The 11,761-nt window shown below is 39.9% G+C and overlaps 1 protein-coding gene across 1 annotated transcript; it reads left to right on the plus strand.

The window, feature by feature from the left end:
• Positions 1–5,344: 5,344 nt before the first annotated feature.
• LOC143424856 (uncharacterized) lies at positions 5,345–6,594 on the plus strand. The gene is made up of 5 exons (XM_076897213.1): positions 5,345–5,491; positions 5,608–5,808; positions 5,898–6,116; positions 6,210–6,398; positions 6,459–6,594. The coding sequence occupies exons 1-5, from the start codon at positions 5,345–5,347 to the stop codon at positions 6,576–6,578; spliced, it is 876 nt and encodes a 291-aa protein (XP_076753328.1). The 3' UTR covers positions 6,579–6,594.
• The last annotated feature ends 5,167 nt before the right edge of the window (positions 6,595–11,761 follow it).

Here is an 11,761-nt window from a genome sequence, read left to right on the forward strand (position 1 = left end):
GACTACTGTTTAAATAAGTTTGTCAACGAACAAATACCATCCAATTTGCACGTAGAAGAATCCTTATCAACTGTTGTGAAAGAATGCAGGGACAATTCAAACAAGGCTAAAGAGGTCTCGTAAAAGAAGCGTCCACTGATCATCCGACATGTGTCTTTAAACTAGCCAAGCGCACTTGGCGATTAACGAGGCCGATCTTCCGAGGATCCTGACGTTCAACACCTTCGGTGATTGTCAGGCAACGCACGATTCAAAACTCTGAACTCAATAATGCGTCCCACATTTTCCATTTCAAGCAAAACGAACGAACGAACCTTGCCATTGTGATTACGAATCCCGCGTGAAACTAAATTTTTCGATTTTCCTATGTATCCAGAGGCTCCCGCGGGGAGGATGAGAGCGCGTAGAGCACTCTCGGAAAACTGCGTAATAAATTAACAACAGGTATTTTGCATTCGAAGCGGTGCCGCGCGCTGCAAAACCGGCGCTGAACTTTATACATTCGTGTTTCGAACGACAGAAATAAAGCAGCGATAACATTCCTCCAACTTCGCGAATCGAGTCGCGTGTTGCTTCACAGGCTGAAAATCTATTCCCAATTCCGACTATATCGCGTGATAAAAATCGACCAACGCCTTACACAGGAATGCGATTCGCTTGATCGCGTTAGCCGTTGAATAGTTAATATCTATTTTTATTTCGCTGGGCGTGCACACACGTATATATTCCATGAGTGTTTTATTCGGTCCCGTTGGACCGTGTTAAAACCCCTCGCCGTAATCCGAGAATAAAATCCAGTATCAAAAACCATGATTGGACGACACTTGATTAAATTGGCGATTGCTACCGGGTATTAGGTTTACAGTGGAATCACCATTTAGTCCACTTTTATTAGTATGGCAGGACCAATGTTAGCATGGAGGACCCGCTGTAGAAAAATTTTCAATCAATTCAATCAAATCGATCAAACAATTGCCACAATATTAGAATATCATTGATCGTATTTCACCTGACTCGCTTAAAATTCGTACTCGCAGCATTGCAAAATGCTCCGTAAACTTTCCCACAGATCGATTGCTCGTGTGGCGGTTACGATTCAGCGATTTTTCGAGTCATAAATTTTCGGGCTAAATCACAATGCGTTCCTATGATTCAGCGCAGGTCTAGTCACTGCAAGTTAGAGTTCGTCGCAACTGAACATTGCCCAGTCGTGTGCGGCAGATCCTTGACTTTGGTTGATTTATGACTAATTTCCGTCTCTTGCGTTTTTCGTGGAAGCTTTCGGTTTCCCCGTCCGCGCATCCATCCTTTTCGTTTTTAGTTTTTCCATCCTTTGCTGTATGTATTTTTAAGGGGCGACATTTTCGCCCTCGTGACAGTTCGTCTAGAGAACACTTGGTTCGTTCAGAACATCCATTCCATTCGTTGAGAATCGTGAATTCGTTTAGAGTGTGGTGGCCTTCCGACACTCGCCACTAGAGGGACAGTACCACTTACGGTTGCCTGAAAGTACGCGATGACCTATCCTTTGCAATATATAGATGTTCTCATTTGTCCCTAATATCCCAGCGTCTAAGGCAGGGCCTGCTAAGTAGCCTTACTGATGAGTCCACTAGCAGGCCCAAGACGAAACGTTCTTCCCCCTCTCTTTTCCTTCCTTCTTTCCTCTTCTATCCTATAGCAAACCGAAGCATCGTCGCTTCAAGAGTTTTCAGTAAAGTCGCATAGCGACGCGAAAGAATCATGGTCACAGCACCACTCCCCCGATAAGGAAAATTTTGTCCTAGATATATATCACTATTGTTATTGTTGATTTTTTATGTTAAAATTGAGAGCGAGAAGTCGAGTGTTGTCCTTACTCCCGTACATTTCACTAGGAACGAGCGTAACAACAGCTGATAAGAGGGAAAAACGTCTTAACTAATCCAATGAAAGATTCATTGAAAACTTCTTCACATCTCCGAATTTCTTCGAGACGATCCAGGAATCGTCGCGTCGAATTGAAAAGAGTGTCATGGTCGAGATAGTTGGGTGTCGCGAGCGATACAACGACGCCGATGTGTGTACACTCCCGTAGTTAAACCGCAGGGAAAAACAACGTAAGACAAATCTATACGGTCATATACGTGCGCGATCGACCGATGGAAATCGAATACACTCGAAGAACTCGATTTTCCCGAAGGACGAATCAACAGTCGCTAGTTTTTTTCATAGAGGGAACCAAAAGTAAAATTGTAACGCGTACTCTATTTGTACTCTCATTTGTTTATACAGACAGTTGGTATCGGAAGAATCAAGGCGCCTACGAAGACGACGTGCTACACTATCAAAATGTTGGCCCCCTGTGGTCCTCGCGGTAAAAGCAAAGGAATTAAGGAATCCTGAGAGTAGCGAAATGTCGCCGCAATGATTCTTTTGCTTTAACTTGAACGGAGATGGAAAGAATCGTCGTTTGTGTTTCGATCGAGTACACCGAGAGGCGGAACGTGGGACGCAACGCCATACTGTTGAAAAGTTGAATGAACGAATGCACGGAAGTTACGGACAACGAAAATAATGCAAAGTATATAAGCGTGGGAATACGGCCAGGAAAAGAGGAATGGTAGGAGACAACACGTGCATTGAATTCAACTCTCGCCTCGAGAAAAAAGCAGGAAGAGAAGGACGAGTGCTGTGGAAACGCGAACAAAGGAATGCACTAATTCTGAATAAACGTTGCTCCTCTTACAGCGTCGTTATATGATCCCCGCAGAGTTGATTTATTAGTTAGACTTTGATGCCAGCGCAAACGTTAGGTTTCGAAACTCATAGAGTGATGGTTTGTTGTCCCTTTCGTCGGGACGATGTCAAATGTAGACAATATATTTACCGACAGTGTTCGATTTAAATTGGCGTTCCCGATTTGATCCTTTCATAGCGAACGAAAACAATCTAGCCCGTAAGAATCGAGCGAATCACCACTGATCATCGAATAGAACCGTTTCCCCGGTTACTTGCTCTGAAACTATTTAACTTCCACAAAATTCGGAACGATAACAGTCAAATACCGCCAGTTCATATCGCATTCGTACATTTCCAATAAGATTGAAGTTATTATTACAGTGATAAATCGATGTCCGACGTGTCGCGGCTGACCCTATTGATATCGCAAATTTTTACGTAATTAGTCGTGACAACGTTCGTTGTTCATTCAAATAAGATATACGTCCGCAAACCAGCCCGAAAGATAATGGGACGATCGACGCAACGCTCGCTGCGTTTTGACACGAAAAGATGCGAATGAGCATTGTAGTGATTCTGGAAAAGATCATTCGATAGCTTTCAGAGCTAAATAACGATAGATACATCTAGTAAAAAAAAGTCTCGCGTCGGAGCAGTTCTTCCGCTTCTAACTCAAGTCTTTCGACACTTCTTTAAAATTTTGACCTACTTCTTGGTAATTCATAGGAAAATAGAGTAATGACACATTTTTTTCGAAGAGAAACTACCCATTGTGATTATACAAGATAGAAGGTTTCAGTTGAAAATTCCTTGTTAGTCAAAACAAGATTATTAATGTGTATTTATATACCCTTCTTACGTTTTTAGTAGTTTAATTTCATTTTTTTTCATTTACAAAACGTTACTAACTGCCTGCTGATTTCGCGATTTGTTAGTTTTGTAATTAGCGAGTATGCTTATAGTTTTTATGCATTTCATTTCATAAAATTCTTATGACACCTCACGGTGATTTTCATAACACCATTTATACGGAACAATATTTATTAAGAAGAAAGGAACTGCTGCGCCATTGATGAGCCATACAAGTTTGCGCTACATCCACATGTTTTTATCCTAACTGGTGATAGAGGTCAATTGTACCACAATGTATTGAAAGAATACGGCTTTTTTTGTGGACTCAAGTATGTCCGATAAATTGCAAGAATTGCATAAAGGTTCTCTCTTTTTTCGTAACTGCAATTTTTTTCGTAACTATTGCATGGCGTAATACTAGCAAGAAAATATTCAGTAACTCCCTTGAACATAACCAACTTTTATATGTATACCACGAAACGATAGCAAAAGTTCTCTCTCCTATCGTGTTGATGAAACTCTTTTAAGACGAAAGCTTTTAAGAAGAATGAAGAAACGTCGTCGATAATGCTTAATACCTTCTAACGATAACCGAATCTATTATTTCTAATTATTCAGGGAATCGTGAAAGCATTGACGATCACCGAGAAGTAGAGGGAAGAGAAAACCGAAAACGTCTCCGTTCAGCAGTTTCTGAGCTAGACATTGCGGATGGTACAATACGACTATTACAAAGCGGCATAAGACGTTCGCTCTCATTAAGGTAGGTATTTCCGTCTGGAGTTCACCCGTAAAGGATTCTACTTCGTGCTTCAATTCGTCGGTGTCGCTCTTGTTTACCTGTTACGGTGCGTCTCGACGCTTTCGAAGCATCGCAACCAAGGCTTGGCGGTGGCTTGAAAAATTTCGAAACTATACGAGATTCGACGATGATAAAGTGTGGGAGGAACATCGAACGATGTTACATGCTCTCTCAGTGTCACTATTATCCATTCATATGTATGAACCTGTTCCGTTGTAAAGTTGATAGTTACATTCGTTGATTTAATTCTACGGTTTCTCAATACATGACAAACTTCTTAACTTATTTCGTACGTAAGCAACTTCACAGTGCTCATATTGAAAACTGTGATAAGAAATCAAATGGACCGAAGGATATCGATAAACGAGAGTGATACTCACGATTTGGAGAAGCTTCGAGAAATGGCTAGAGTTGCGAGTATTTATCACGGGAACAGCACAAAATTCCGGCAGAACAAAAATCTTTCTCACCTGGTACACGCCAGCTTACATTTTCTTCAATTCGTAAGAAATCGTATTATTATAATACATTAGGTTAATTAGTACTTTATCAGGTACTTTAGGTGTATCTCAGTTATGTATTTATCGTAAGGTACAAATGAATTAATCAAATTTTTACTATGAGGGTCAAAGAGTGGCACAGAAGCTTGGATGAAACGACACGTGTGAAAAATACGAAAATATTTGTGATACGAAATCTCGCTTCTTACACAATTATTGTCCAATAACACATGCTCTTTCAACTTTTCTTCGTCGATTAACGCTGTCCTCGATCTAATTTCGAACTCTGATCGAATCGCTCTCCAGAGTGTCTAGTGGTAAATCGAAGTGCGAATCGAAGACGTCACCTGAATATATTGTTGAACGTACGCGAAACGATTGCAACTGTGTAGACAATTTCGTCGAACGAAATGTCGCCAAGATGATTCAGTGATTAGAGATACTACAGTCGCCTTTCATTATTGTCGCTATGGAATCGGAGATCTCGTCTCGCGAAAACTTGTGTATCAGCAGTCGATTTTACCCTATTTTCCTGCTCCTCTTCTCTTTATGTACTCGTTCCTCATGTGGCAATTTCATACGATTTCCAGATAAAAAAAGAGTTTTGGTGTTTGATGTAATTTGTTTCAGTTTTCTCAAATAAATTAAATCGGGATCTCTCATCGCTTAAATATGTATATAAACACAATTCTACTTTTAATTATCTTCGTAATTAGAGGAAATCTTTTTTAGTTTGCCGGCCTCGCAATAGAAATTTTCCACCATGCCCACCATTACGTAAACAGAAATCGTCGAAAAGGAGATGAATCTATTCCTCAGTTGCCTGAAGAAAAGAACCCTATCTTCATTGTATATCCGCTGTGCATGGCTAAAAGCTTGGTGTTTGCAAAAATTTGGCTTTTTACAAATATTTTTATGAGAAAGCCTATAATTGTTAGTAATTTTACATTTTTATTGCGTTGAAATATTAAAATATCTTCAATTTTATGTTTTCAATATGTTTATCATGAAAATGCTTATAGGTTTTCATAGGATGTTTCATAGCAGCCACTTTAATGTTAATCGCCGGAATAGTCGAAATGAAACACGTAGATCTGTACATTGATTTGACTGCTGTTAGCGACGACGAATTGTTGTCACATCCAATTTTTCTGCACAATTTTATCATGTGTTTGTTATCGATTTTTTGCATGAGTATGTACCTCATACATGGTTGGATTTTATTCGACTACTATCACTGGGTGCGTCATAATTAATATTACATAATTGCAGCCATATTTTTAATCGAATATTGTAGGACATGTTTTTTTCTTAAATAATTGTTCTAATCATAGGTAAAAAGTCAAACGGGAACTAGTGATATACAAATTTCTGACTTTGGAGTAGAAATTGATACAATTGAAGAACCAGAGACGCGAGAAGAAGATAGAAAGCATAAACGGGAAGAAAAGGAAGCACCTGGAGAACTGGATCCAATTCCAGTATTGGAAACATTTCCATCCATCACAATACCGGAAACACTAGTGAGTACAAGTTGAATTCAGCAAAAAACTTGATCTACTTACATGTATTGTCATCCTTAGAGCATAGATAAAGAGCCCGTAATTTTGTATTGCTGCTTTATCGATTGTTATAATTATATAAAATGGAAGCAAGAAATGGAAAGACCTTTGCATGAATTTCAAGTAATTCATGTTATGTGATGTTCCTTTTTGAAATAAGAGCCCTAAAAATTTCTGTCTTTGGAAAGGCATTGTATAATTTAATACAAGTAACATGTGTGCAATATTGATAAGTATAGATGCTTGTATATGTTATGGTATATTAAATTTGCAATAGAAATTTGGATATTAATAAATTGTGAGCTGTTGTAACGCAAAGTTAAATATAATAATGAGAGCGACTAATTAGCGAACTTAAAAATACAATAGAGGATGGGTATATAGGGACCGCGTGTTCTACGCACAGTCTCAGCCGCCGATTCGACGTGTCGACCAATCAGACATGGAGAGAATGCTGACTGCTGATACGATAATAAGGAATCGTATAGAGGATGTAGCACAGACGTTTGTCTACTAGATGATAAGCTTGAACGAACTGAAAATTTAATCGTATGGTGATAGCAGTGGTAGTTGTGAGACAAATGAAGTGGATGGCTCCCAGTTAACACCTTTGGCTGAGTGCTAGGGATAAGTCTATTCTGTACCTCATCGATCGTACAGATCTACCTTGCCCGCAGCACTATAATAATTCTGGAACTTATAATTCTCATCATAGAAAGCGCTATAATCTGTTTCTAGATTCCGCTGATAGTGTTGAAATTGATTGAAAATGGTAATGTAGAATTCCATAGAGAGATACCTCTATTCTTCAAGAAAATATAATTTTTGTCAGGAAATATCGATCATAATTTATTATAACTCGTGTTCCTATGATTCGAAGGATTCAATTTTCATCGTGCACACATAAATACGCAAGAAAGTTCCCAGACAATCAGCGATTGTAGCGCCAATGACACCGGGTGGAACTCTAAGCACTGTGCTAGCACGGTGCTGCCTCTCAGTTCTCGTAACAGCACAGGGCTAGCACTGGAGCGACACTGCGTGTCACGGCACTATCAAAGCACGGCGATATAGCATAGGGGCGACACGGCGTGCCAATGACACTATCAGCTCACCATAGTGACACGCGTGGCAGTGGCGTAGGCTAATATATACCAATGAAGAAGCTGTTTGCATAAAAATTATAAACGAATATTAAAAATGACTAAACTAAGCAATTTATTTATTTCTATTCGAAAATAGATACACTGACACGAAAGAAAGATAGAAAAACTTCTTTGTATTATTTTCTATAAACTATAACTTAATACAGCGATTTTTTCAGGAAACTCGTTAATTACTTTATCGTAAAAATACATACACTTATTTTATAAATATTTTTTTCAACTCATCGTTAAAAATTCATCTAACAAAGGTATATTTTATATTTAATAATCCTTACAAACGATAAAACCATTTACCACAAGAATATATGTACCAAAGGAAAACAAATAATTACGTTCAATATTTTCACCTGAAAATTGTGATACGCTAGTAAAGTAAACGTAACTTAATTAGTTCAACATTTTATAAGTAAATGTATCATTTATTACATTTCCTTAAACAATATGCTGCCATCGTATTTAATACTCTCTATTGGCATGAATTTTCCTGACGAATTGAAAAAATATATATGGCTCTCTCAGTAACTATAAATGTTGGCAAAGAACTACCAAAACGTCTGTCAGTACTCGTATGCGGATATCTAAACTCTGACGTATTTAATTTGTACGGAATAACAGGTGGTTCCCCATTAACAAATGTGACGCCTACGCCAATGCAGAAAAAATTTTTGAATGGAACGATGACACGCGTGTCACGCTGGTGCTGGCGCAGTGTCATTCGCACGCGTGCTACGCTGGTGACTAGAACGTGCTGCCACTGCGTGCCGGCATTTTAGCTAACGAATGCGGACGTAGATGACTACGGATCTGCTGACACTCCTCGGAAGTGTCGCTACAGTGCCGGTATGGTGTCGCCACCATCTTATCTTGTGTTGTCTGGGTTATTTATAAAATAGATTTAATATAATATATTCGAATTTATTCGACTCAGTATCGCGATACCGATTGTGTACCATAGATAGCACGTATCCTTTTACATTTAATTTCCGATTGCAAAATTTACCACATTGTAAATTTTATCTATACAAGTATAACCAGTATGACATTACCATGTACATATATAATTGTAAAATGTAACACAATCAAAAGATGAAGAAAGATAATAATAGTGCAAATTGTATCAAAGGCAATTATGTGCAACCAGTTTCGTACTAATCAAGAAAGTATAACATTGGAAATATGATAATTTTAGGTAAGAGAATACTATGCTTTCCTAAAGAATTAACAATTTTCAAAAGTCTATTGAATATATTCTTACTCTATATACATAATTCTCAATCACTGTTTATTACTTTGTGAAAGAGTATGCAAAGTATTTGTTGCGTCCTTAATTTCTCCTTGTTTAGTTGCTTGGATGGAACATCGAGGATGACTTTTGCTAGTTTTTAAATTTATTTAGTTGACTTTAGTTGATCCTGATATATGTTGACACTGATTTCATATTTACAAATGTACACTCATATTCTGGAAGCAGCAGCGCACCAATCAGCTGACTACTCCGCGATTTACAGCACAGTCCACAAAGACGCGATTCGCACTGTGTAAACACCCATAGTACCGCCACCCGTACGAAATCGCCCGAACGAATACATCACAGCGATGAGCACCTGATCCTCGTGTGCGACTCAGTGAAAGAGGACATTGCGCAATTAACACCTGAGTTCGACTTGTGGACGAGTTTGCGGCGCAGTATAGCTGAGATGATTCCAGTGTAATGCGACTGATCGCGGCTTGATTGAAAAAGTATGCTCGGCAGTGATATTATGATACGAAGATACGTGTCGCGACAACTTGTACAAGGTGGAGTTGGAACAATCGCTTGGCGATTATTGCTTCCAGAAGCTGAACCTTATACTGTGACTGGACATTGCGCAACTAAGCGACAGAAAGGTTGTCGACATGGTTATTTTCGGGATTACCAACGAAGCGCTAGCCCGGACCCTTAAATTCGTCAAATACACGGATCTCAACGAGCTGTATGCGAAGGGGAAAATGCCCGGAAAGGAAGAAAAGAAGACCAAGATGGTGTGATCGACAAAGGCAGCAGAGAAGGAGCAGCCTAAGCCGGTTGAATGCTAGAGTTGTGGTAAAGCGGGTCACATGGTTAAAGATTGCAGAAAACCGAAGATCCAATGTATGGATTGCAACAAGTTTGGTTTCCACCGAGAGAATTATTCAAGGAGAGAGATAAACGTCACGCAAAATTTTCAAAATAGTTGTAATATTTTTCAAATGTACATACATGTTACTGGACACAAAGTAGAAAGTTTCGTGGACATGGGAAGCGCATGTACATTGATCCATACCAGTATTATTAACAATCTGCAATTATTAACAGAATTGCACCAGTTACGGTAAAAATTCAGAATGTAGTCGCAAACGTAAATTCTTTCGTTCTTCCGGACCAATACATAGTGCATAACGTGATACTCGGAAGAGATTTGATGTTGAGATAGGGAAATCGCCTAACGTTCAGCGGTTTGAAGAACTGCAAGAGACTGCAGATAATCGCAGGCTAAGATACTTATACTGTCCAAGTATTGCCTAATTTGAATTTGAGAAATGTCGGAAGCGAAGACAGAAGATTATGCATCGCGTGGATCGAAGAGTTTTAAGAATGTATTTCATTGTCGGTACGGGACCTTGGAAAGACGACTATCGTATCGATGGAAATAAGATGTGTCACGGACGAACCGATAGCGTATAATCCCTACCGTCTCGCCGAACCGGAAAAGAAAGTCGTTCGCGAAATTGTTGTCGTTCGCGATTTATTACGGAATGGAATTATTAGAGAGTCCGATTCGCCATGCGCGAGTCAAATCACGCTCATACGAAAAAAGGTAAGAGATATTAGAATATGCGTTGGCTACCGTTGATTAAATGCGGTAACGATCAAGGATAAATATCCTTAAATATCCAAAATATCAAGGATAAATGGCATACGTAAATGCCCCTAGCTGAAACTCTCAGCCGACCACCTTCGATGTTGCCTGCGTTGACATCACGGAGGACGAATGGATCGTCGCCGCCCAAATGCAGGACGAGCAATTGTCGCGCATCCGGACGATTCTCGCTAATAACGAGAAATCTCCCGAAGTAAAACACTATTTCAAGGAATACGTGTTAAAACGAGGTAAATTGTATAGATGTTTACCTAAATGATAAGTTAGCATGGGTTGTTCCGAAGAATGCAAGATTGCAGATTTGTAGATTGTGTCATGACGAGGCTGGATATTTGAGTTCGGAGAAAACTCTGGAACGGATTCAGCGAAATTATTGGTTTGCCAATATGCGACGCTTCGTGGATAAATATGTGAAAGCATGTTTAAGCTGTGCATACTATAAGCACACTACGGGCAAAAAGCAGTGCAAGCTAAATATAATAGAAAAGATACCGACTCCGTTTCACACTCTACACATCGACCACGTAGGACCCTTCGAAACGAGTCGGAAAGGAAACAAATACCTGCTCGTAATAGTAGACGCTTCTACGAAATTTACCATCGTGGAACCGGTAAAGGATCAGAAGACCCGGCATACGAAGAAGGTCCTGATGAACCTTATGCATCTGTTCTGTGTGCCAACGAGGATTATAAGTGATCGTGGAACAAGTTTCACATCACGGAGATTCGCGACGTTATGCCAAACGTACGGAATCAAACATATATTAAATGCGGTGGCTACACCAAGAGCAAACGGACAGTGCGAGCGTTAGAATCATTGTTGACGCTCTGGCGACAAGTACCGCAGGTCAAGATCCACGGGACTGGGACATGCAGGTCAAGAAGGTGCAAAGTGCGATAAACACTATGCACAACAAGAACATCAACACGACACCGATGAAAGCGTTGATCGGGTGTGATGCGAAGACAATGGCAGAAGGAACCGTATTGAATGCTGTACGGGAAGAAATGGACGGACTAGATCTGGCTACGTTGAGGGCAGAAATCAGTCGACACATCTCTCATGAGCAGAAGATGCAGAAGGAGCGGTATGACCGGACGCGAAGGAAAGCTCGCAGGTACACCGTGGACAAGTTGGTGCTGGTGCAAGTGACCAATGAACCCTCGACGGGGAGTAGCCGCAAGTTGCTACCAAAATACAAGGGACCTTTTCGGATAAGAATGGTATTACCCAATGATCGGTACGAGGTGGAAGGTC

This window comes from Xylocopa sonorina, chromosome 6 (assembly GCF_050948175.1).
Source record: "Xylocopa sonorina isolate GNS202 chromosome 6, iyXylSono1_principal, whole genome shotgun sequence".
NCBI classification, from domain to species: domain Eukaryota; kingdom Metazoa; phylum Arthropoda; class Insecta; order Hymenoptera; family Apidae; genus Xylocopa; species Xylocopa sonorina.